General features: G+C 53.2%; 1 protein-coding gene across 3 annotated transcripts in view; it reads left to right on the forward strand.

The window, feature by feature from the left end:
• The window catches only part of LOC138808189 (limbin-like), a 54,976-nt gene that overhangs the window by 24,284 nt on the left and 4,465 nt on the right, over positions 1-26,227 (forward strand). For all 3 annotated transcript variants that reach the window (XM_069994156.1, XM_069994157.1, XM_069994154.1), the window contains exons 11-18: positions 50-289; positions 992-1,167; positions 3,762-3,921; positions 5,264-5,718; positions 8,171-8,375; positions 9,271-9,387; positions 20,062-20,289; positions 24,943-25,136. In XM_069994156.1, the coding sequence (XP_069850257.1) occupies positions 50-289; positions 992-1,167; positions 3,762-3,921; positions 5,264-5,718; positions 8,171-8,375; positions 9,271-9,387; positions 20,062-20,289; positions 24,943-25,136 (1,775 nt within the window). The remainder of the gene's footprint in view (positions 1-49; positions 290-991; positions 1,168-3,761; positions 3,922-5,263; positions 5,719-8,170; positions 8,376-9,270; positions 9,388-20,061; positions 20,290-24,942; positions 25,137-26,227) is intronic.

Here is a 26,227-nt window from a genome sequence, read left to right on the forward strand (position 1 = left end):
TTTTGTGCTCCGTGTGGCATGTCGCCCACACCGCCTGCTCTCTCCACAGTCCGCGGCCGAGTGCAGCAGCCTGCTGCGGAGCCTGCACAGCCTGGAGCAGGAGCACCTGATGAGGTCACTGGCTCTGGACCAAGAGGAAGACTTTGCACAGGCGCACAGGCAGCTGGCTGTCTTCCAGAGAAACGAGCTACAGCGCATCTTCTTCACCCAGATAAAAAGTGCGGTTTTCAGAGGGGAACTGAAGCCAGAGGCGGCTGGAATCCTGCTGCACGATTATTCTGCAATCCAGGTGAGTCCCGCTCAGGCTCTCCACGGGCTTCGGGGAATCCTCTCCCTCCAGTCACACTGTGGCTCACCTCAGTGGGGCAGCAGCGAGCTGACTCTCTCCCCCCTGATACGGGGGTGGGATTCCACAGGGGCGCAGTGGGTGGCCAGAGCACAGGCCGGGGGCTTAGGTGGGCCTGGGTGATGCTAATGTCCTCCTTCATCCTGGGTCCTTGGGCGGATTGCCCGGTTTCCCAGAGCCCCAGTCTCTTCTGACGTGAAGGGGCGTGGTGGCGTTCACCTCGTCATCTTAGACGTGTTCGTTGTGGTGTGGAGGTGAGCAGGGCTAATTCCGGGCTACTCTCTAAAAGGGAAAAAGGATTTTAAGTATTTACAAAGATTTCTCGGCATTATAATTAAGGATACCTAATGTGTGTGTATACGTGTGTATATATATGCATATATGTATGTACGTATTGGTGGTCATGGGGCTGACACTGTCTGGGCGCTGTCTCTGAGCACTTTTGCTCAAGGTTTGTGCCCTGCCACTTTGAGCCACAGCTCCACTTCTGGTTTTTCTGGTTAGTAAGTGGAGCTAAGAATCACACATTTTCCAGCCCTGGCTGGCTTTGAACCGGCATCCTCAGATCTCAGCCTCCTGAATAGGTATGATTATAGGTGTGAGCTACCAGTTCCCGGCTAAAAAAACACGTAATTTTTTGAATAGGAGAATGTAGAGGAGGTAATGGACTTCCTCCAGGCTACCAAGAGGTACCATCTAAGCAAGAGGTTTGGCCACCGGGAATACCTGGTCCAGAGCCTGCAGTCCACAGAGACCCGAGTGCAAGGCCTCCTGAATGCTGCAGCTGCTCAGCTGACGCTCCTCATCCAGAGGCACGAGAGGTAACCAGGCTCCCCCCCCGGGAGGCGGAGCGGCCCTGCCTGCGTCCCCACCACCGCTGCTGACCTCTGCGTGTGTGCATGCTGCGTGCTTTCCCTTATCGGTTTTTGCTCAAGGTTGTCTCTCTACCACTGAGCCACTGCTCTCCTCCAGCTTTTTGGTGGTTAATTGGAGATAAGAGTCTCATGGATTCTCCCGCCTGGGCTGGCCTTAAACCTAGATCCTTAGATCCCAGTAGCTGGGATTACAGGTGTGAGCATGGGTGCCTGCCTCGAACTTCATTCTTAAGATAAATTGTCTAGCTGTGGAGAAGCTCTGCAGTATGGATTTTGAAACCATACACAGTAGCCAAGACAACTGTCGATGGTATGCAGCCAGAGTTACTTACGCATTACCATGACCAACATACTGAAGCATACCTAAAGGGAGGAATTACTTACTTGGGTCAGAGGTTCAGACCATGGTGGAGGAGCAGAGCAGTTGAACTCATGACAGTCAGGAAGCAGAGAAGGGGAACCAGGAAGTGGCCAGGACAGGAGACCCCCAAGGCCACACCCCCAATGACCTGCTTCCTCCAATCAGGCCATACCTCCCGCCTTTCATTTCCTCCCATTAATGCCTCCATGTTGTGAAGCCGGAGCCTTCAAGGGAGGAAGCATGGATCAGTTCCGAGCCCATAGGCTGTGATCACTCTGAAAACCACCCTCTCACGACACACCAGAGATGCGCTCTGCTAATCTCCCAGGTTCAGTCTGCAGGTCTTCAGCTGATAGCTGTGTCCCTGTGTGTGCCTATCCTAGATTACTCCACGGCCAGGTCCCAGCCATGCTCTGTGGAAAAGTCCGTGAAAGAGGCTCAGTGGACTGACGCTGGGGTGGTGTATGGCCCTGCCATACGCTGGCTCTAGCATTTGCCTTTGCCACTTAGTACAAATAACACAGGTGCTTGTCGAGGTCTCTGGGTTTTTTCTCCACAGTACTGGGGTACCGCAGGGCCAAGGGAGGCTCGGGTTCCTCCTCTGACCTTCTCTGAGCCAGCTTACTTACAGTCGATGAACTGGGTTCTCCTTAGGCTGCGAGCTCTACAGAGAACGGGCCAGACTATCGGGGGGCTGTATGAATCAGTTCTGTGCTGGAGGTCATTTTATGAGGACAGTTGCTTCTGGAAGGATTCTGTGAGGTGTAAATTATGCAGTCACCTCCCCCCGCCCCCCCCCCCCCCCCCCCCCCCCGCCAGCAAGCAAGCTGCTAATGAATTCAGCACTGCAGGTTGATTAGCCTGCGCGGAAGCGAAGGGAACAGACACACAGGAAGGCTCCCTGCCCTGCAGACGCCAGCAGCTGCCTGTCTGCCGTGAGCAGTTGCCGGGGGAGGATTGGCTGTGCTCTTGTTTTAAAAATTCTGGTTTTAAAGGCTGGCCAGAACCTGTTTCTATTCCTTCACCTATTCCTTCTGGAAGCCTCCTGGCAGTGTGGGCTGGGGACATTGCCCAGGGATGGTGACAGAGCAGGGGCTTGTGGTGATGGGAACCGAGGGGACTCGGCACCGTGTGAGAGTCAGGACTCTGGGAAAGCAGAACCAACAGTGCCGGCATATGGACACTCAAGAGAAACCAGCAATGATGTGATCACAGGGGCTGGAAGTCCCAGCGTCTGCACTCCACGAGCTGGAATTATGCCATTGGGAAAACCGGTGGTACAGAGCAGCCCAAGTCAGAAGCTCCCCTGGGAAGCCAGGGACCCCTGATGCCAATCCCAGTCCAGGGCAGGGGCCCATGGGAGAGGCCAGAGGCAAGGGCCCAGCTCCTCCTTCCTCTGTCTTTCTGTTCTACTCGGGATCCTAGCGAGCTGGCTGCGTTAGGGTGGCTGCCTGTGTCCCTGGGCTACCTTGGGCCTTTGCCGTAGCTGAGGCACAGCACGGCAGCCTGGCTAAATGATAAACTAGGGATGGTTACTTGGCTCGTGGTTTGAGCGTGAGGGGCTGTGTCTGTGGAGAGCCATTTGCCACATCAAAGCACGTCCGGAGGCATCGAATCACTCGACAGAGTGGGAAAGAGAGGCCCACGCCCCTCCAGGGCCACGCACCCCTCTAACTCCCATGCTCTGACAGCAGCGTGGATCACCTCTTGAATTTGGTGTGCCAGTCTTACTGGAAGTTCCCTGTCAGCGTGGGTTCCTCAGATACCTGCCGACCCGGCAGGAGAACATCTGTGTACGTTCTCTCGTTGGGGTATGTCCTGTGTCAAGGACGCCCCGGGACTGTCACCGGGCCATTCCCAGGCCCGCTCCTCCTGGCACCAGCTCCTGAGCCCGCACCTCCTCTTGGAAAGTTCTCTGCTCCCTGTCCCTCTCCATGTCACGTTCTCTCAGCACTCTTGTCCTGACAGACATCTGTCCCGGGCTGAGCTTTCTCCGTCCATCTCCGTAGACAGCCACTCACTTTGCTGCTATTCCAGTTATGTCTGAGTTGCTCCTCCTCCTGAAGAGGAAGTGATTTCAGATTCACACTGAACGAATATGGAGATACTCGGCATGGCCACAGTCACCTGGGAGGTGGGTGGAGCCTGTGGTCACTCGCTTTGTGTCTTTTCCCTGTAGGGCGGGATACTTGGATGACGATCAGATGGAGCTGCTGTTGGAACGGGCCCAGACAGAAGCCTTTTCTATAAAGCAGAAATTGGAGAATGACTTGAAGCAGGAAAAGAAAAAGCTCCGCCAAAAGTTAATGATTAAGAGAAGGCGAGAGCTGTTGCAGAAGGTACGGAGGCCGCTGTGCTGGTGACCCCTTCGGTGGCCCTGGCCATGGGCGCCCAGCAGCCGCCATTGCTGTCAGCACATGAGGACACTGGGGCAGGCATCGCCAGGGGCGTCTGTGGCTGACGGCTAGAGACTTGGTGGGGAGCTGTGGGCTCCTCTGTCTCCACGCGGCGGAGGGTCGCGGTTCACGCCAGCTTGGGCAAAGGAGAGGAGTCTGGTCCCAGTGACTCAGGACGATGCTGGCGCTTACTGAGTGCTTACTAGCACTGCGTGCAGTATATGCATTAGCTGCTTTGAGCTTTTTCACTGGCCCTCTATGGAGATTATATCATTTGTTCCTTTTGGATTTAAAAGTGACTGCACTAAAGCACAGAGAGCTGAAGAATACAGTGAAAGCTGGGCGCTGGTGGCCACGCCTGTAGTTATAGATACTTAGGAGACTGAGATCTGAAGATCACAGTTTAAAGCTGGCCCAGGCAGGAAAATCTGTGAGATTTTTATCTCCAAATAACAACCCCAAATCACTCCCCCCCCAAAACGCAGAAGTGGAGTGCTGGTTCAAGTGGGAGAGTGCCAGCCCTGAGTGAAAAAGCTAAGGGACAGCATGTTGGCTCTTGAACTCAAGCCCCAGAACTGGAACACACACACACACACACACACACACACACACACACACACACACACACACACACACACACACACACACACACACACACACACACACACACACACACACACACACACACACACACACACGGGTCAAAGGCAATCTCTGGTATGCAGCTGACCTCCAATGGGCGCCCAGACCTGTCTTAGGGAGTAAACTGCATCCTCCTCTACACCCCTCCGCTGTCTGCCAGCCTTGACAGAGGAGACGTGGTCACCTGGCACCAGGCACAGTTCGCTTTGGGGGCCTGGAGGAGGCCCGGGAAGCCTTAGCAGAGCATCTGCAGCCAATGCGAGCCCCGAGGACAAAGGCCAAGGGTGCGTTTGACGCTGTCGGAGGCCATGTGCACACCGCGGTACGCCGCGAGGCAGTGGTGTCTTGTTCGGGTTGAGCGCTCGGGCCCGGGAGTGCTGTGTGGTTGGGAGCCTCGGGAAACCTCGAGGCCTGAGTGTACAAGGGCCGGGCAGAGCTGGAGGGGAGCTGCCTGGACCAGTGCGGCCAGGGCACGCGGCGTGCCAGGCTGAGGGGCTCCCCTTCCCTCTGAGGCTCCTGTGGGGGAAAGAGACGCCAGGGCTGCGATCGGAGCTGCCGTTCCTTCTGTGTCCCCCAGTGTCTTCCGCGGGGCTGAGCCTGCTGAGCCCTGAGGGACTACTAATGCCCTCTCGATCTCCTGCAGCACAAGGAGCAGCGCAAGGAGCAGATGGGCCTGGGCGTGGCCTCCCGAGCCCCGGAGGACCCCAGCCAGTACCTGCGCAGGTGGAGGGGCGTGATGGCGGAGCAGGGCGCCGCCCTGGAGGAGCTGCAGGAGCACCTGGACCGCGCGGCCCTCGATGAGCTGCAGGCCCTCACCCTGTCGCTGTCCGACAAGGCCACGGAGGAGCTGCGGCGTCTGCAGAGCTCTGCCATGACGCAGGAGCTGCTCAAGCGCAGCGTGCCCTGGCTCTTCCTGCAGCAGATCCTGGAGGAGCACGGGCGGGAGGCAGAGGCCCGGGCCTCGCAGCTGGAGGCCGAGGAGAGGGAGCGAGGCCAGGAGGGCATGAAGGGCGTGAAGCAGAGGCTGCAGCACGACACGCCGGAGGCCTGCACGCAGGAGCAGGCCGAGCTGCGGCGCTGGGGGCACTTGGTCTTCACGTGAGTGGCCCACCCTCTGCCGAGGAGGGAGGCCGGGAGAGGGGCACGGCCGGGCGCGGCGTGGCTTAGTTACACGCGCCCAGAGCCAGCAGGGCCTCCCAGTCACCACAGGGCCCCCCGAGGAAGCATCGCAGCGACCCGGCAGGCGGCTGGTGAGGAACCTGGGGACACTGCCACTGCTTGTCTGGAAAACACACGGAGCTCTCGGGGACTCGAACCTGCTGCCCAGGGTTGAGCCGGGGATACGCCTGGCCCCTCCGAACCCTGAGCCGTGGGGAGGGGACCTGCAGGAGAATGTTCCAGGCCCTCCTGACATCATCTGATGTTCAGGCATGAGATGGTGAGGGCACAGCCCACGGGCCTCGTGCGCCTCTCCGTGCTTGGCCCCGTCACTCTAGTCACCCTGGCTCTAGTCACGGCCCCACCCTGAGCCGTGTGGCCACATGCTGCTGGCTGTACCCTGCGACACTGACTAGAGACTAACGGACAGGCGGCAGCATGTGGGTGTGTGCACGCGTGTGTATCTGCGTGTGTGTATGTGCGTGAGTGTGTATATATGTGTATGTGTGCGTGTATGCATGTGCGTGCGCATGTGTGTGCGTATGTGTATGTGTGCATGTGAGTGTGCACGTGTGTGTGTGTGCGTGTGTGTGTGTGTGTGTGTGTGTGTGTGTGTGTGTGTGTGTGTACTGGGGCTTGAATTTAGAGGCCTCACACTTGCTTCCGGGCTCACAGATGGCACTTTACCACTCGAGCCATGCCTCTAGCCCTCCTTTTTGCCAGTTAATTGGATATGGAGTCATGCAGACTTTTCAGCTTGGGCTGGCCTGGAACCTCATGCCTCCAAACCTCAGCCTCTCGACAAGCTGGGATTGCAGGAGTAAGCCACAGTGCTTGGCTTGCACAGGAGTTTTTGCGGGGGGGGGGGGGGGGGGAGGAGTCATGGGACTTGAACTCTGGGCCTGGGCACTGTTTCTCAGCTCTTCAGCTCAAGGCTAGTGCTCTACCATTTGAGCCACAGCCACAGTTTTCTGGTGGTTAATTGGAGGTAAGAGTCTCACGGACTTTCCTGCCCAGGCTGGCTTTGAACCACCGTCCTCAGATCTCAGCCTCCTGAGTAGCCAGGATGACAAGCATGAGCCACGGGCACCTGGTGCACAGGATGTTTTGAAAAGATGCCAGGGCACACCAGAGGCCACGGCGGTGGGGCTGTTCTGAGGGGTGCCTGTCACTTTCCCAGATACCTGCCAGTTCTTCAGTGCGTGCTTCAGAGTGGCCTGGCCCAGGAGAGACCTTAGTGACCCAACAGAGATCCACAAGGCTTGCACTGCTTGACCGAGGCCAGTACATGAGCTCAGAAACTAGCCAGTGCCGAATGAGACATAGGCAACATAGACCAAAAGGCCCGGGTGTAAGTCCTAGTGGTGCCTGCTGTGTTGAGGGTAGGGAAGTTGCTTAACCTCTCTGGGCTTCATCTGTCTTGCCTGTAGAATGCAAATGACAGAACTGAGGTGTTTTGGATGCTTTTGGAAGCACACAGTACCATGAGAGGAATCAAAACACGAAGAAAAAGTTCATGGGCAGGGTGGGGGGGGTGTATTCAGTTCGCTGGGTGGTGCCTTCCTCGGGGAAGTTACGCAGGTTGTGGTCAGCTTGCTGGTTCAGTGTCCCTTCCTCATCTTGATTTGGGTTGAGTGGCCTCTTGCTCCGTCCCTTCTTTCTCTTTTGTGAGCCTGGCTTCATTTATTTCCCCAGTCTTTGTGACCAGGGAAACAAAGCAGTTCTCCCTGAACCAGTGAAAATCCAATCCGAACTGCCCCTTCCACCGCTAGTTCGCCTTGGCTGAGCCCGGTCTGCGTCCAGCCCTGCCGCACCCCTCCATCAGTGGCTGCCGGCTCTTCCCAGCTTTTAGCTGCAGCCTGGTGGCGTTTCTTACTGTGAGATCGTTTTCTTCACCGTCATTTGGCTCCATTTTGCGGCTGCATCTCTAAAGCCACTGCTGAGTGAACCATCCAGCAGGAAACAAGGGGCCTCTCCTGGCTAGCAGAAAACTATAATTTTGAGATACGGTCTCTCTTCCTGGCCAGCACATGCCAGGACTGTGATGCTCTTATTCTCTGCCCTCCATAGCCGGTCCCTGCTCACAGGATGTTATTTATCAGGCTTTGCTGGACAGGGCTTTGTTGTCGTGTGTGTTTTTCTAAGACTGTGATGCTAGGTTAGAGTCGAGATCAGGAGGGTGGGCAGCCTCTCTCCAGAAGGGTACCACACAGGCCCTGAAATCTCAGCTCCAAGGTGGGCTTGTGCCCAGGGTGGCAGACATTAGGTGTTCAAGAAATGCTTGTGGACGAAGTGCCCGGATGAGGAGCTGTTGCTTCTGCACAGACTTAGAAGGCCAGCCTGCCCACACCGGCCCAGCCCACCGCGGCGCTTTCTCTCGCTCCCCTGGCAGGAAGCTGCGCGGCGCGGCCTTCGCCGTGTCCGAGGAGGAGCTGTTCAGGCTGCAGCAGGAGGCCCACAGCAGCTTCGCTCAGATGGATCGAAGCCTGGCCCTGCCCAAAATCCGGGCTCGAGTGCTGCAGCAGCGATTTCAGACAGCCTGGCGAGAAGCAGAGTTCCTGAAACTGGACCAGGCCCTGTCTGCCCCCGAGCTGCAGGTAGATGGGACACACGGGGGCCAGGCTGACCCCCCACCCCACCTGCTGGCCCCATGGGGCACCGAGCCTCCACCAGCTCTGGGCTTCCCCCCCCCCCCCAGCCATGCTGGCGTCTGGGTGTCCTGCAAACCTCCCGCAGTGGCTGTCGGGAATGTGAACACAGCTGCCCCACCCCAGCTCACAACCACGCTCCGCTCTTTCCCAAGCACGGGGGAGACGGTGCCCAAGACGGCACCCGCCCCTGCCCACTGGCGCAGGCACAGCCAGTGGCACGTTCAGGGCATACCAGGCCCCTGTGATGCAGAGAGGAAGGGTGCTCGTCTCAGCTGAAGTGGGTGGGAAGCGCGGGGTCTCACACGGAGTCTCGGGGCTCTGAGTGACAACTGCCTAATTGAGCACCTGCTGTGTGCCTCTGGGCAGAGTGCAGTTTGTCCCCAGGCAGCCCCATGCAGCTGCCCTGGCTGAGGCCACCGCCTTGCGCCCTGTCCCTGCCCTTGCTCCCCTCAGGCTGCCCAAGGAGCCCTTCAAAGTGCCAAGCATCCCAGGCCCTGTCTCAGATGTCACCCGGGAAGCTGACTGCAGACGAGGCCTTTGAACTTTCCTCTTCCCACCACACACTGTGCTTTGAACTTTCCCCTTCCCTGTGACATGCTTGCTAGTCTGCTCTCGGCTCCACCTTGGGTGCTCTTCTAAGCCACGTCCAGCATTCTTTGTTGAGAGGCCTCAAAGCTGAGCTTGTGCAAGGGAAATAGACATTTTTTGCCCTCTTGGCCAGAGGCAGTTTTGCCGTCTGAGATGCGCGCACTTCCTTGGGGGTGGGGAGACCCTGGGCTGCGCAGATTGCTTGTGACCCTCTTCACACACACAGCCTGCCCTCTGCCCTCTCTACCCACAGTCCAAGGCCAGAAAGCCACGGTCTAAGAACAAAAGCAAGGCAGACCTTCTGAAGAAATGCATCGAAGACAAGATCCGCCTCTTTGAGGAGCAGGGCCCCGAAGACCTGGGAGAGAAGGTGAGTGCTGTGTGTCCAATGCCTCAGCCGACTGCCAGCCATTGGCTCCAGGGCTGGGCTCCGTCTCCACCCTCGTGCTGCTCCCAGAAACTCCCCCTTCTCCCTGTGCCCCTGCCCCTCCCTAGGTCTGCTTCCCCCCCCCCCCCCCCCCCCCGCGCTGCCTCTGTGGGCCATGGTGGCTGCCATGTGCATGCCTGATTCTGTCTCAGGCATCTGTATCTGTCCTCTCCCGTCCAGCTCCCTTTCTGTCTTGCACATCCTATACCACTTCTGCAGCCCTCTCTCCCTCCCTCCCTTTTTTCCCTCCTTCCTTCCTTCCTTCTGTCCCTCCCTCTTTATTTTCCTTCTTTCCTTCCTTCCTCCCTCCCTCCCTCCCTCCCTCCCTCCCTCCCTCCCTCCCTCCCTTCATTCCTTCCTTCCTGTTTCTTTCCTTCCTTTTCTTTTCATGCTAATGCTGAGGCTTTGAACTCAGTGTTTCTCCCTTAGCTTTTTTACTCAAGGTTGGTGATCTACCACTTGAGCCACAGCTCCCCTGCTCTTTTTTTCCCCTCTTAACAGGAGATGAGCTCTCACAGACTTTTCTGCCTAGGCTGGCTGTGATCTGAGATCCTCATTTCTCAGCCCCCTGGTCAGTCAGGATGGCCGGTGTGAGCCGCCAGCCGCTGGTCAGTCAGGATGGCCGGTGTGAGCCGCCAGCCGCTGCTTCTCATCCCCATTTCGTGCTCGGTGTTGTGTCGGGGCCTCACATGCCCCTCGGGGCTCCGTCCTGTGTCCCTCTCTCTTCCTGGCCTTCGGCTGCCTCTGAGTATCGGCTCTGCCCTCCAGTGTTCTCTCTTCCAAGAAGCCATCCCTAAAGACGTCTGAGGCCTGACCCAGACTCATGCTCCTCGCAGCTCAGCTCCTGAGTGCTGGGATTGCAGGCATGCGCCACTGCGCCCGGGCGCTCTCTGTGCAGATCCCTGCTGTATGAACTTAAGACACAGCTTTTTGTTGGTGAGCCCAGTGAGCCCGAGGAATGTTCTGGGCTCCTCCTCCCTGTGTTGCAGTGAGCTGGCTGTGGGCTCCCGGGATCTTCCTTCTCTTGAGCGTCCCAGTTCCCTGCTGTCTGTCTTCCATGTCTGAAAGCACTGGACTCTGTTCCAGCTGGGGTGGAGCTGCCGGCACAGGAGACACCGTCTTTGTCTTTCTCCATTGTGACCTGGAATGGAAACTTACAACCTATCCTTTTGTCATAGGTCTCCAATTTCATTGCCTCAGTGGGAGAAAAAAGTAATTGTGGCCATTTTTGGACTTTGTGGAGACTTTCTATGTAGTTTAACAAGTTCCTCGCCTGTCTTCAGAAAAGCCAAGTCTTTTCTGATTGGCTCACCAGGAGCCTGGAGGCTGCCTCAAGGAACTCTGGGAAAGTGGGCGGGACTGAGACCCGTGGACAACCCCAGGGGCTGTGTTCCTTTAGGACCAGTCGGGCCCTCTGCTGGGCACTGTAGCTCATCTTCTCTATCTGGCTCTGGTGTCTTGTTTGATCTCTGTTCCTTCTGCTTGTAAACATGAAGCCTATCAAGAAATGGGCTCATTTCTGTGAAGTGAAGGTCAGGTCCCTGTTGGCGCAGGTTCACAAGGAGCAGCCCCTCGGGTCCCTCTCCCAGGACAGAGTCTGTTCCAGGGCAGTGCCCAACTGGCAGTCCATTGCTTCAGTGTCTGGGCCCATCAGTCACAAGGCAGACATGAGGTGACTCCTGTTTTCATGTTGGGAAGTGAATCTGTCTATCTATTATTTACCACCCATCTGGTTATCAATCTATCTATGTATCTACCACCCATCTAGCTATCAATCATCTATCATCTACTTATCAGTCATCATCTATCATCTATCTATCATCGATCTTTCATCATCTTTTGCTGCTCTTAGCACCGACACTTTTGAAGATTCCCCACCTCGCTCTGCGCAGCCCTCATTGCTGTTCTCGGCAGGAGAGCCCTGCTTAGGATGCGTAGCCGGAAGCGATTTACGCCCCCTGGATGAAGGGACCATTTCAGTTGTTTTCAGCACCTGAATGTTTCACACAGACTGAATCCCGCTCTGCGTGTTGAGGCGGTGGGGCAGCTCATGATGCTCAGCAGTGTGGCCAGGCTCGTGCTAGGCCAGGTCTCTGTAAGCAGCAGGGCCGAGCCTGTGTGCCCTACAGACGTCTGTTTGATGGGCCCGTCTTCTGGCGCTTGTCCTGCTGTTGTGACAGCCGACACACGAACTCCTCGTCAGTATTCTCCAGGAGTCCGGGAGGATGGGTGAACAGGACAGGGTCACGTGTGCCCCCAGCAGCCATTGTTTCTGGTCTCGTATGAGTGATCTTGCTCGGTCCGGATAGCACACCTCTCCCCATCTCCACTCCCCAGCCACTGTTCATTCTTGGCTGCCGGCTTTTCTGTGGCGTGGGCCTGCAGAGTTCACGAGCCACCCCGCCGCGTGGGAGGATCCCTGGTTCCGGCTGTGCTCTGTCAGCCGTGCGCCCCGCGGTGCTCCCGCAGCCGCCGCCATGATGAGCTCGGTGGCTGGTACTGGTTGGGGCTGCTCGCAGGCTGCTCTGACTCACTGGAGCATGAGAGGAAGTGCGCATGTGCAGGTGGCCTGGCCTTGCAACAAAGCTGGAAGAGAAGGCGGATGGGAAGCCCCTTGCGGGCAGGGAGAGCCTCCTGCTTCTCCTCAAGCCTGCCGTACCTCTAGCTTATCTCCTGGGGCGGCCTCTGCCTGTTCGTCTCCCTCAACAATACCCAGAATTCCTTTATTTGCTTTTGTCCTGGGGATGGAACCCAGGACCTTGCTGATGCTGGGCAGGAGCTCTAACCACTGAGCCACATCCCCAGCAGATCCTCGGCTTCTCATTCTAATCCCTACATCCACCTTCCAACCACAGATGATTACCTGGGTTTCTTTGGATGGTTTGAGTTCTTTTCTATATTTGAATTTTTTCCCCTATATCATCTATTTAAGAAGTGTGACTTTTCATCTTTATAAATCCCTTCCTCTCCTTCCCTCCCCTTCCCCTCCCTTCCCTTCCCTTCCTCTCCCCTCCCTTCCCTCCCTCTCCCTCCCCCTCCCCCTCTCCCTCCCTCTCCTCCCACTCTTTCTCTCTCTCTCTCCTTCCTTCCTTCCTTCCTTTCTCTCTCTTTTTTTTCCTTTCTTTCTTTCTTTCTTTCTTTTCTTTCTTTTCTTTCTTTCTTTCTTTTTCTTTCTTGTCTGTTGTGGGGCTTGAACTCAGGACCTAGATACTGTCCCTGAGCTTCTTTGTGCTCAAGACTAGTGCTCTACCACTTGAGCCACATTGCCACTTCTGGTTTGGGAGTGGTTCGTTGGAGATAAGAGTCTCACAAGGACTTTTCTGCCTGGTCTGGCTTCGAACTGTGATCCCCAGGTCTCAGCCTTCTGAGTAGCTAGGATGACAGCCCTGAGCCACTGGTGCCCGGCAACTTTCTCATTTGTCTTTAGTTTCTTGCAAGGTTCATGTTCTTTATATTTACCAATGTCATTCCACTTCTTGACAGTTGACTAGAAATTCTAGCAAGACCATTGGCCATCTCTTTGAGGCTGCCTGTGCCTCTGGCATGTTCCCAGTGGCCATCGCTGCCTCGACATCGAGCCACGCTGCCGGTTCTCTTCCTCCCCTCTCTGTGGATTTGTTCTTTGTTTTTAAAAAAACCCACGTCTTCTGTGTGATGGGAAGGGACACATGGGAGAAGTAATACTTTGAACTTTTGTTAAGATTGAAATGTATTGCTTCTGCCTTCATACTTGACAGATCATCTGACAGACTAGGAAATTTTCTGGTTTTTGGTGAAGAATTCCTCCTCTTCTTTAATCTCTCTTTCTAGAAAGGCAGTTGCTTAGGTGTTGATATCTGTTTCTTTACTGTTTTCCTCCATCATTTTGCTTTACTTATGAGAGATAGCCTACATTTTATCTCATATTTCATTCATGTTTTTATTTTTTAGCTAAATTTTTGTTTGTTTTCTTTTTTTCTTTGGTCAGTTGTGGGGCTTGAACTCTGAGCGTGGACGCTGTCCCTCAGCTCCAGCACAAGGCGAGTACTCTACTACTTGAGCCACAGCTCTGGTTTTCTGGTGGGGTTTTTTTTTTTTTTTGGGTCCGGTCATGGGGCCTGAACTCTGGGCCTGGGCACTGTCCTCAGCTCTTCAGCTCAAGGCTAGCGCTCTACCACTTGAGCCACAGCACCACTTCCGGCTTTTTTTCTTTTTGCTTCTGTGGTGCTGAGGAATCGAACCCAGGGCCTCATGCATGCAAGGCAAGTGCTCTACCACTGAGCCACCTTCCTAGCCCCTTTCCGGTGGTTTTTGTTGGTGATAAGAAATCTCATTGACTTTCCTGCCCAGGCTGGCTTTGAACCACGATCCTCAGATCTCAGCCTCCTGGGTAGCTGGGATGACAGGCGTGAGCACCGGCGCCCGGCTTGTTACTACTTTTGCTTCCCATCTCACTCCCTCATTTCTTTCGGCCTTAAAGAAAACAGATGCTTCTTTTCAGTCTGTCTCTTCACCAGCAATTGCCCACGTTAATGTTTGTCACAGCATGCATATGTTACATGATTACAAAGCAACCATTTAAAAAGGCAGGAGAAAACAACTCAATGTTGCAACCCATTATTATGTTTTAATTATTATCTCAAGTAGCTGTACTGTGGCGGTGCCATTAAACAAAGCGGTTTATGAATACCATGCTTCCTGGTCACCCTTCAGCAATGCCCCTTTGACCTGCTCCTTCCCTTACTTTTCTTAGTTTTGTGGTATATGTACAATGAACTTAACGGCGCTCTCCCACACTCCCCTACGTCTCCCCCCCCCCCCCCCGCCTTGCATGTACTCATTTCCTGGTGCTGATTTTGTTAGGCTTTGATGGAGTCTTTTAAAAATATCACACTGTTTGAATTCTATTCTACTTCAGTTAATTCACGTGTAACCACTTGCATACCACCCAGTGTGTTTACTTGCAGATGTATAGGCTCATTCTAGCTACTCCAGATGAGGGGTACCCTGCAACCTTTGTCTCTCTGAATCTGGCTTCACTTAATATCATTTTTTCCGTCTTTCCATTTCTTTACAAATGGTGAAAAATCGTTTTTTCTTCTAATGGATGTGTAACATTCCATTGTGTATATGTACCACATTTTCTTGAACCATTCATCCATTGAAGGGAATCTTTTTTTGAGCAATTCAAAGTTATTCAATTGAATTACTACTACTACTACTGCTACTACTAAGATTATAATAAAGTAATAATAGAGGCAGCTCCAGGTTATTAATTATTAGATGCTGTCTAGATGCAGGACATTGTACTCAGTGGTCTGTGCTGTTTTGTTGTTCCCCTTTTCCAAGAAAAAGTGAGACTCAGCTAGTTCTTAAAGTCACATGCAAGAGATAACAGACCAACTTTAAACAAAGTATATCAGCAAAACCCGTGCTGAGTACTCTAAAGCAGTGCCCTTCATTTGTATGAGGTATTTTCACTGGATTATGGAGACTGTAGGAGGTAATCTCTTTCCAAGAATAGAAACGAATTTCCTGCCTTTAAGACTGAAGCACTAATGATGTCTCTTTAGCAAAACTATTTCCTTAAACCAATTGTAAAGAAATATTTTGAGTCCTGTGTTTCGAGTTTCAGGTTTTAGCACCAAATGTAGCGAATTATTTTAAGTACCAGGAGTTTGAAGGAAGAAAAGATCAGAAAGAGGAACTCAAGGGCCAACAGGTGTATTGGAAGGGTAGTCATTCTTCAGTTCAGCTGGACAAGAAATGGCACATCTCCCTTATACTAAGGTCTCTTTACTAGGCAGCAGGAGTGAGCGGGGGCAGAGGTGGGGTGGACAGACGGGAGCTGGCGAAGGGGCTTTTTGTGTAGAGCTGGAACCTTGAGTTTCAGGAAAGGACATTTTTAAGGCCTCAGGTCAGGGTCTGGCCCTCAGGTCACAGGTTACCTCTCTTATAGCCGCAGGGTGTGGTGCGGGGAGGGAGAGGGAGGTGAGGGGAAATGGTTCGGTGTTGTCAGCAGCAAGGTGGCATTTTTCAGGCTGTGGCTATCAAGAGGGGAGGGAAATGTTTCCATTGAAGCCATGTTCTTCACCAGGATTAATCCAGCCCACTTTTTCTCCACCCACCCACTTTCTCCTCGTGAAAGATGGAAGAGTCTTCACACGCTCCATCGCCCTGCTTACTCTTTAAACCCATCCAGCAGATGAGAACCAACACCCAGAGTGTGTCCTGCTGGCCTTTCTCTCCCAGTGTTTGGATGATGCACAACTCTCTCTTTTTATTTTTATTTTTTTGGTTGGTCGTGGGGATTGAACTCTGGGCCTGGGCACTGTCCCTGCGCTCTTCAGATCATGTCGAGCGCTCTTCTGCTTGAGCCACAGTGCCACTTTGGTTTTCTGGTGGTTACTTGGAGATTAGAGTCTCACAGACTTTCCTGCCTGGGCTGGTGTTGAACCACAATCCTCAGATCTCAGCCTCCTGAGTAGGTAGGATTATAGGCGTGAACCACCGGCACCCAGCGGATGCACAACTCTTGATGTGACATGGCCCCCTCTCCCCTCCCGCCCTTCTTCCCATGTGGAGGGACCTGACCTCTGACCTCCTGGGCTCTCTCCATCCCGTCCAAGGAAGGTGTTGGTGCTTGGTGAGACTGAAGAGCTCAGTCCACCTCAGCTCCCTCCTGTCTCTCGGGACGCCGACGGAGCAGCCTCCTCTGTTCCACGAGGGCCTGGGAGGGAGGCTGCCGTGTGGCGTCACTTGGTTTGTTTAGACGTGGGTCTGAATCCCATTTTCCAATCCAGGATTCATTGGTGGTGTGGCTGATGTTTGAGGTCTGTCCCTCCGTCCCTTGCATTAAGCTATACTTGTTTCCAAACTTGGGCAAGAAGGAGGGGCGCGATTTTCTGAACCCCTCGGGGTCCTGGGAGTGCTGGTTGGCAGGGCTGTGTCTGTTGGGAACTTAGAGGGCATCTCTGTGCCTAGAGGAAATTGGGGCAACAAATGCTTCAGAGAAAACCAGAAACCAAGGCGTCTGGATTTCCCAGTTCAGAGCATTTAGCAGCATGTGGTTCCAGCAAATGAACGCTTATTGTTTTAGATGTTTGAATTTTTAATGAAGTTTGTCATTAATACCTCACAGAAATGTAAACCTGCCATTTCCCAGGAGCTAGAGGATTCAAACCCTCTCTAGAAACATCATCTCACAGTGTTAGAATTGACCAATTGAGTATCCGAAGGAAGTAAAGAAAAGGTTTGGGAGGATCCTAAAAATCCTCCTGTCTGCGTTCTCACTGCGCACACGGAGGGCTTTGTGGTTCCTCCCAGTGGGAGGCTTGCATTTACATCTGCAGCGCTGCTCAGGAGGCTACAGACTGTGTAAGTGGAGGAGACAGAGCAAAGAGACCGGGACAACTAAGCCAGCGGTGCTTCATGTGACAGAGAGCCAGTAAAGAAGGTTGTTCAGGTCCCGGTGGCTCACATCTATAGTCCTGGCTACACAGGAGGCTGAGACTTGAGGATCACAGTTTGAAGCTAGCCTGGGTAGGAAAGTCGATGAGACTCTTATCTACAATTAACTACCAGAAAACCGTTCATGTTGCTGTGGCTTAAAGTGGTAGAGCACTAGCCTTGAGCAGACAGAGCTCAGGGACTGTGCCCAGGAGCCGAGTTCAAGCCCCAGGACTTACTACAACAGCAATGAAAGGAGCTCTACAGAGAGAACCCAGGCCGGATGGGCTGGATTCCCTCCCATGTTCTCATGAGGGTGGGGAAGTGGATGAGAGGCGTGTACACCGCCACCCGGGGCCAGGCAGGGCCAGCCAGAGACCGAGAGAGGAGTGAGTGCCTGAGCCGGCCCAGGCCCAGGGCCCAGGATGACGATGGTGCTAGTGAGGCTCCTTCCAGCAGCCCTGGGAAATGCCGCCGAGTGTGGGACACCCCCCACCCCCACCCCCCATCTCAGCGTCAAAAGAGGGAGCTCCCCTGCACTCTGTTCTAGCTCCAACTAGTGGATCTCAAAAAAACATGGCCGGAAATGATGGACTTGTGTCCAGGTAACTTCACTACATCCCAGAAAATGGCCTCACTGGTGGTTCTTGCCTGTCATCTTAGCCACTCAGGAGGCTGAGATCTGAGATCAAGGTTCAAAGCCAGCCCGGGCAGGAAAGTCAGTGAGACTCTTCTCTCCTGTTAACCTCAAAAAGCTGGAAGTGGAACTGTGGTTCAAGTGGTAGAGTGTCAGCCTTGAGCAAAAAAGCTAAGTGGCAGTGCACAGACCTTGAGTTCATGCCCCACTACTGTCACAACAGAAGTGAAAATAAAAACTTAGTCTTCAACCAGAGAAGAGACTACATGACATACATTGGGGACACAGCTAAAGTGGACAGCACCATTCTTGTTTACAACAATGCCAGTGAGAGGACAGCGGAGAAATGTCTTCACTCTGGGAGTGTTCTGTCTCCTAAAATTCTGCACCCCAAATGTCCCTTTCAAGAATGAAGGTGTAGGATATGTTCTGTCAGACCATGCTGTAAGAATTCCACTCAAACTGAAAAAAAAATAAAAAAACTTCTGTGTAGAAGATCCCTTATCAGATGTAAATTCAGAACTATATCAATAGAGAAGGCTGTAAATGGCCATTGCATAAGTGAATACATCACTATTTTATTTGTAAAAAAAAATCTCTTCAAAGTCAGATGGACTGAACATGCAGAGGGATGTTATTCAGCCATAAAAAGATTTCAGTTACGTTGTACGACAAGTAGACTGAACTAAAAAACATTACGTTCAGTCAAAAAGAAAAATCAGGTCCCAGAGGTTGTATTCAGTGCATCAGTTCCGGTGACTCATCCAGAATCAGTCAAACTGTAGCAACAGGGAGAAGGTGGTTGTTTTCCACAGGGTGTGCATTTCCTGGGGTGGTGACAGTTTCGGCTTCTCAAGTCTGAATACTAATGTTGGCTGTAAAACAGCTGTAATTTTATGACACGTGGATTTCGCCTCAATACAGATTTTTGAAAAATTGATTGCTCTGCAGAAACAATAATGACTAGTGTAAGCGTGACAGCAGGTAAGTTTTATATGGAAAAACTAAAATGTATGACAAGAATAACACGTAAGACCAGGAAGGGAGGTGTGGCAGTAAGCCAGGCCCAGTGCTGTAATGTCCGTGATGGAAGCCTGAGACAGGCTTCAGTATAAACTCTGCAGTGACAGCACAGATGACAGCTGGTCTACCAGCGAAGGAGAGTGGAAGGAAATGCTCAGTCCAGAAGATGACCAAGTGTGACCCTAAAATTAAACAATCGCACTGAGTGAAAAGAAGCCAGACCCTCCCAGTGCATCCCAGGGTATTCTATTTCCAGACAGCTCCTGGAGAGTGCAGATGTGCCCGCAGTGTGCAAGCCAGAAGAGTGAAGCCTGGGAGGGTCACCCTGCAGGCGTTAGGACTGCCGCGGGGGTGCTCGGTGCTCCCTGGCGCTCAGATGTGTAGAAATGTCCAAACTTGGCACATTGTGTGTTTCCAGCAGGTGTGGGCCACCACGGGGCAGGCTGTGTACTTCCCCTAGGCCTGGGAGCTGTCCTTCAGGATGCAAGCCCTGTGTGTTTGGCGGTGCTGCCATCGACCACTTGCAGATGAGGAAGGGCAGGTCCGGGGGCTTGGTGACTGCCGGGGTCCCTCGTTAGTGGCAGTAGAGCTTGAGTTCTTGCTTCTGCTCAGTTACACTGTGAGGGTTTGGTCCATGGAACCTCTGCCTCTTTCCTCCCTTCTCTACCCCTTAGTGCATCCTGCGTTCCTTTACATGTGTTAGTGCTTGTAAGCATACAACTATGATTTCTCTTTGTAAATTGGCAGTGAAAAAGTGACAATGGGGAGAGGTCTTGGTTGGGGGACAGTATGACATGTGTATCACGTTAGGGGCTCCACTTCCAAGCGCCCCTGTAGAGAAGTCATCCGATGTGGCTCTTGGCACCCCCTTCCCATGGGACTACCCCTCATCTGTGGAGGACGCAGGGCGGACTGCAGGCTGATGCCACGGCTGGCGTCCATTTATTTTTAGTTACCATGGGAACCTGTCAGGAGGGCTGTCACCTGGTTTTCCAGATTGGAAAAAAGGCTGAGCTAGCAGTATCTCTGCAAGATGCTGCCAGCAGGCCAGCCTGTGTCTCGTGAGGGCTGGCAGGGAGGCCGGTGTGGCCTGGGAGCTTGGGAACATGGGGACAGATGTACAGAGCTGTGGAGGCTTCAAGCAGCAACTTGGGAATTGGAGGCCCAGGGAGGCAAGGATGGGGGCGCAGACATGATGCAGGGAGTGCAGCGGGTGGTCATGTGGAGTCCCAGGGCGGGTGGTCGGGGATGGGACCTTTCATCTCCCAGGGAATGGGGTGGGGCAGGAAGGCTTTGAGCAGGACAGCAACAGGGCGGGATAGGAGACGGAATGAATGCAGCTCACTGCAGAAGCCTGGTGTCCTCAGACACCAGAGAGGCGCCATCTTGGGAGCTCCCTGCGGAGTCCCAGGGCCTCTCTGCTCACCGGAGCCACACCTGGCGCGCAGCATCCTGAGCTGATTGTGGAAGGCTCTGGCCCTCCTTCGGGGCTTCACTCCCTGCTGTCTGGTTGGGTCCACCCCCTGCAGGTGCGGGGAGAATTGCTGCGGGAGAGGGTGCAGCGGCTGGAGGCCCAGGAAGCTCGCTTCGCGGAATCGCTGGTTGCTCTGCAGTTCCAGAAAGCAGCACGGGCCACCGAGACCCTGTGGGCCTATACCGCCCTGCTCAGCATCCAGGACTTGCTGCTGGAAGAGCTGAGTGAGTCGGAGACGCTGACCAAGTCAGCCTGCACCCAGATCCTGGAGTCACACAGCCTGGTGAGTGAGGGCCGGAGGGCGGGGGACCAAGGGAGGGGACCTACAGAGGGCACTGTGCAGTCTGGCTTGCGGCTCCTGGGGCTTTTCCACATGGGGCTTTTCCACATGGCCACAAAGGGCACATCTTCCAGTGGGTGCCATAATTTAATTGGCAGTGTCCTCTTTCCTGCTGTTACACAAATCAACAGGGTGCTGGGCATGGTGGCTCATGCCTATAATCCTAGCTACTGAGGCTGAGATCTGAGGATTGTGGTTTGAAGCCAGCCCGGATAGGAAAGTCTAGGAGATTCTCATCTCCATCAAAAAGCCAGAAGTGCAGGTGTAGCTCAAGTGGTAGAGTGCCAGTCTTGAGCAGAAAAAGCCAAGGGACAGTGTCCAGGCCCTGAGTACAGGTACACACACACACACGCACACACGCACACACACACACACTATCTTTCAGTGAGGCACATCCTACATGCAAGCATGTTGGATTTCATTTTATAATTCTAAATATTGCCATTGCTCCTAAGTGTTGTGTTCTTTTGAGAACAGTCTAGCTATAGTAATAACTGTTTGAGACTTATTTTAGGTCCCTTAGGTGTAGATCTTACAATGCCACGTACTTTCTCTGTTATTACAATAGTTGGTTGCGGGTGTGTCCCTGGTGTGGGCAGAGGGCCCTAAGCTGTGAGTGGCCAGGCCCTCATCTAGGAGCTGGCCCTGCTGACACAGTCCGGAGCCGTGCTTTGTAAGGTTATTAGGTAAGCACGATTAATAACAAGCTGTAACTTTGTGTGGCTTTCCAATTAAGCACTTTGTCACACCTCGTTAATTATCGAGCAGTGCTGTAAAATAGGTGTTTCTGTTACACTCAGCTCCCAGGAGAACGAATTGAGATTTGAACGAGTGACAGGAGACATTTTTGTGAAGATTTTATGGCTCATAAATGACAAAAACCAAGCCGGGCGTGGTGGCTCACACCTGTAATCCTAACTATTCAGAAGGCTGAGATTTGAGGATCATAGTTCAAAGCCTGCCTAGACAGGAAAGGCCATGAGACTCTTATCTACAATAAACCACTCAGAAAACCAGAAGTGGTGCTGTGGCTCAAGTGGTAGGGTGCTTGCCTTGAGCTGAATAACTGAGGGACAGTGCCCAGACCCAGAGTTCAAGCCCCACGACTAACAAATAAATAAAATAAATAAAATAAATGACAAAACCAGAAATCAGCTTGGCGCTGGTGGCTCACGCCTGTAATCCCACCTACTCAGGAAGCTGAGATCTAAGGATTGCATTTTGAAGCCAGCCTGGGCAGGAAAGTTTGTAAGGCTCTTTTTTTGTGTGTGAGTTTTTTTTTTATTGTAAAAATGCTGTATAGAGGGGTTACAGTTACATGAACAAGGTAATGAGTACATTTCCTATTGGGCATTGTTGCCTCCTCTTTTGTTTTCACCCAGCCATATCTTCCCTCCCACCTCCCCCCCCATGAGATTCCTCCCCCCCCAAAAAAAAAAGCTGGAAGTGGAGCTGTGGCTCAAGTGGTAGATCTCTAGCCTTGAGCCAAAATCTTAGTGACAGTGCCCAGACCTGAGTTCAAGCCCCAGGACTGGTGCATGCACACATGTGCACGTGCACACACATACATGCATACAAACCCTAAACCCAGAAAATCAGGGTGATACCTGTTCTTTCTTTAAAAAAACGGCAGCAGACTCTGGAGAATCTGAGGCTGGTTTTGATCAACGTTCTACATCTTGCACTGTGAAAACTGTTTGCAAACTGCAAGTAGGGCCAGGGTCACAACTCAAACCTGTAAGCCCAGCTACTCAGGAGGCTGACATCTGAGGATTGAGGCTTGAAGGCAGTCCGGGCAGGAAAGCCCAGGAGACTCTTACCTCCATTTACTTACCAAAAAGAGCCAGAAGTGGAGCTGTGGCTCAAGTGGTAAGGCACCGGCCCTGTGCACAAAAGCTTAGGGACAGTGCCCAGACCCTGAGTTCAGGGTCTAGGACCTGCAACAAAACAAGACAATACAAATTTGCATAAGAATGGTAGGCATTCTAGTGCAAAGCCTCCAGGAATGGATGGATGAAAATACGCAGGCTCTTTCAGGTTTTCTGAATCTTGAAGCTCCCCAGGAAGCAAAGCTGCCCTGCGATGGGCTAAACTCACAGAGCAAGGAAGCTCTGGAGCCCTGGCTCGTTAGGGGAGCAGCAGGCCCTGGGCCCAGAGATGAATGTGCAGACCTGCTTTCCTAGGCAAGAACAGCACCTGCTGGCAGAACCTGCCTGCCTCCAGCCTGCTCCCAGTGTGGAACGAAGTCTCCCTGTGAATTTGGTTCCATCGTTTCTGGTACCCCCCAGAAAGAATCTAGATGGGAGTCAGCCATTCAATGATCATTTCAGCTAAAGGTGATCAGTTCAGTTAAAACAGTTCCAAGTTGGTTGATTGACTGTCCTGGTCCAAAAAAAGGACAAATCCTCTCCAGAAAAAATAAGTATTCTCAGTGGGGAAATCAAGATTTCTACAGCTTGAATTCAGCCAAATAAGAGTTCTCAGTGGGGAACGGGGAAGTTACTGGCCCAGGAGAAACAAAAATAACAGATTAGGTCTTCACAGGCTTTCATACATAAGTTACCAGGAGAATGTAGGATAATGAGTGTGAAATTACTCAAGATGGCCAAGATAGTATAGAAATATCTTGAAGCCTATAAGACAATAAGGTTGCCTTAACATTCAGCATCAAATGATGAACCTGTGGGAGGGGAGGGAGCCCAGGGCTTTACAGAAAGAAGTGTTGAGCGCAATGCCATCCAGCATGCAACTCCGCAATCTCCCCGAATCCACGGCTGCGGGGTCAGCATGGAGGTGGACTACTGTCCTGAGTTCCCTCTGGGGAACACAGGCCTTGAGAGTGAAGGTCAGGTCCAAGGTCATGAAATGAGTCAGAGGCAGAGTGAAACTCAGGAGCCCAGGAATGTGAGACACACGCTTGGTCCAGCCTCCATCACCCGGTGTCCTGACGCCACCATGACTTGGATTCCTAACGGGATGTAATCCTCCCTTCCCCGTTGGATTGCAAGGCTCTTTTGAGTGACACTGAAGCCTGCCATCTGTGCTTGGTCGGGAAGAGGAGGGTCCCTGGGTCCTGGACTGGCGGCAGTGGGGGCGAATCGGATGGTGCCATTACTCAGCCAGTGCCGGGCAGGGGTGTGTGGCCCTCCCCTTGGTTTTGCCTCTGGAGGGAGACAGCCGGCTTCGCTGTGTGTAGTAGACGTTCATTCTGTAACCGGATCATTCTGTGCGTACCGCTTTCCTGCTGGAAATGAACTTTTAAGCTGTGAGACACTCAGGAGAATTTTATACAGCGTGAAATGAACTACTTTGGGAGAAATGATGCCTTAGAAAGTGATATCGTGTGCACCTCCCTCTTTGAATGACTGAGACTCATTTTGGGAGACTGGTGCGTGGGCAGGGGATTGTGTGAGGGAGCGGAGTGGCGAGGATGGGCACATTTCAACAGGAACGGCTTTAAACCCGTGGTGCCACCCAGACTGACCGAACCCACAGCATTTCATTGGCAAAATTGCTAGCACTGGGCTGGCATTTCTCCATCTGTGTACAGGAAGCTCATGAGCTGGCGCACTGTGGGCACCATCTATGTACAGGAAGCTCATGAGTTGGTGCACTGTGGGCGCCGTCTGTGTACAGTAAGCCTGTGAGCTGGCACACCGTGGCACCATCCGTGTACAGGAATTCTGTGAGCTTGTGGCGTGGGTTCTGTGGGCCTGGCCACAGCTGCTACAGCCCAGCATGCACCATGCACAGCGGATTCAGGCAGATGCCCGACAGAACACCAGTGCCAGGTGGCAGCCATCAGTCATGGCACTGACAGGAGACTTGGCCCTGGCCTTGGGAGCTCACTGCATCAGCAGGCCCAGACCATACCTGGGCAGGCCTCTGTCAGGTGCTGAGCGAGGGCAGGGAGCTCTGGGTACCATGACCGGAGGTGGGCCACAGGCCCAGGCCCCATGTCCCCCAGTCACATCCTGTATGAGGACAGCAACATCAAAAGTGGGCGTTAACTCTGGCATGAGGAGGGGCGCCTAGAGGGTGTGGTGAGCACTGAGCAGCTTCCTAAGCCGGACTCTGAGGAGACTCAGAGCTGGTCAAGGGTCGTGCCTGTGGGCATGCGTGAGGTCAAGGGTCGTGCCTGTGGGCATGCGTGAGGCACATCACAGCTCTCAGGCACGGCTGGAACAGCTGGACAGAGCCATGTAAGGCTAGTCCTGCGGCCGCAAGGTTCCCTGCTATACCACGATGAAGGTCAGGTGTGGGTTTTTTGGTTTGCTTTTCGTGTGTGTATGTGTGTGAGTGTGTGTGTGTGTGTGTGTGTGTGTGTGTGTGTGTGTGTATCCCTTTTTTTGCTCAAGGTTGGTGCTCTACCACTTGAGCCATAGCTCTGCTTCTCTGTTTTTGGGTAGTTAATTGGAGATAAGAGTCTCAGACTTTCCTGCCTGGGCTGGCTTTAAACTGAGGTCCTAAGATCTCAGCTTTCTGAGTAGCTAGGGTTACAAGCGCCCAGCGAAGGCCAGGTTTTGTCCTTTAGTCCAGTGACCTCAGCAATGGGACTCACCTCTCCCCACCCCCTCCACACCCCTACATCTGCAGGAGCTGCAGGAGCTGGAGAGGAAGCTGGAGGAGCAGCTGGCGAGGCAGGAGGAGGCCCAGCAGCAGCAGTGGGGGACTGACGGACCTGGACTTCTGAGCGAGCCTGGGGAGGTGGAGCCTGAAAAGCAGATCGCTGACACCCTGCAGCAGGCCCTGAGCAAGGGCCAGAAGCTGCTGGAGCGCCACCAGCAGAGGTAGGCCGGGCGGCCCACGCCCTGGGCAGCAGCTGCCCTTCCGCCTCTGCCAGGTCGAGCCCAGGGCTGGGCCATTTCCCCGACAACCTTGTGTACTTGCAACACTGCATTATAACATCAAAGTTGGCTACTCAGGAGGCTAAGATCTAGGGATCATGGTTCAAAGCCGGCCCAGGCAAGAAAGTTCATGAGACTCTTACGAACCACCAGAAAGCTAAAGTGGAGTTAGGGCTCAAATGCCAGCCTTGAGCAAAAAAGTTAAAGGACAGCACTTCAACCCAGAGTTCAGGTCCCAATACCAACACACACACACACACACACACACACACACACACACACACACACACACACACAACATAGCACAGAGAAGTCCCATGCACCTTCCCCCAGCCTCCCTGCCTGCTCACGTGTTATATAACCATATGTCAGAAGAAACAGGGCTGACACAACACTGTTGAGTCTAGCATGCAGAACGAAGAGCAGAGTCACTGTGCAGCATTAAAAATCCTGCTTTTAGAGAATTGTGGGACAGACACACCCCAGTCTTCCTTCTTTGTTCTTTACCTTCCCGCACAATTAACTTTACGCAATTAGCCTCTTGGCTGTGGTGGCATGAAGAACTCTGGGGAAGACGTAATTTCTTCCAGCTCTCTAGTTTCCCACTGTGGAAAGGGACGTGGAAGGGAGGGGCGGGAAACTGTCTGCTGCGCACAGTGTGATTCGTTTTTTGAAAACACTCACAAATTAATTGGAAGGAAACAGACCCAGTTTTAATGGGTGTGATTTCTGGCTGATGAGATTATGGGCGATTTTTATCTGTTTGATTTTGCTTTTCTGCCTGAATACAACATCAAAGTCTAATTCAGTTCCATTGAATGCATTGGCCCTGGGGAAATACTTAAAGGTGCTAATTTGATTCCGGTGGGAGTTGGGGAGTGTGTTATACTCACTGGTGTTCTGCTGGAGTTTGGGTTGGGGTTGTTCCCACAGAAGCACTGGGTTATAAAAGAACCAATGAAATGTGGGGGTAGGGCCATGATGCTGGCTTTGATTGGCCAGCGAGGAGCGAAACCCAGCCCCGTTTCCTGTCC

Source organism: Dipodomys merriami, unplaced genomic scaffold, assembly GCF_024711535.1.
Source record: "Dipodomys merriami isolate MVZ:Mamm:240054 unplaced genomic scaffold, mDipMer1.0.p SCAF_446, whole genome shotgun sequence".
In the NCBI taxonomy this organism is placed as follows: domain Eukaryota; kingdom Metazoa; phylum Chordata; class Mammalia; order Rodentia; family Heteromyidae; genus Dipodomys; species Dipodomys merriami.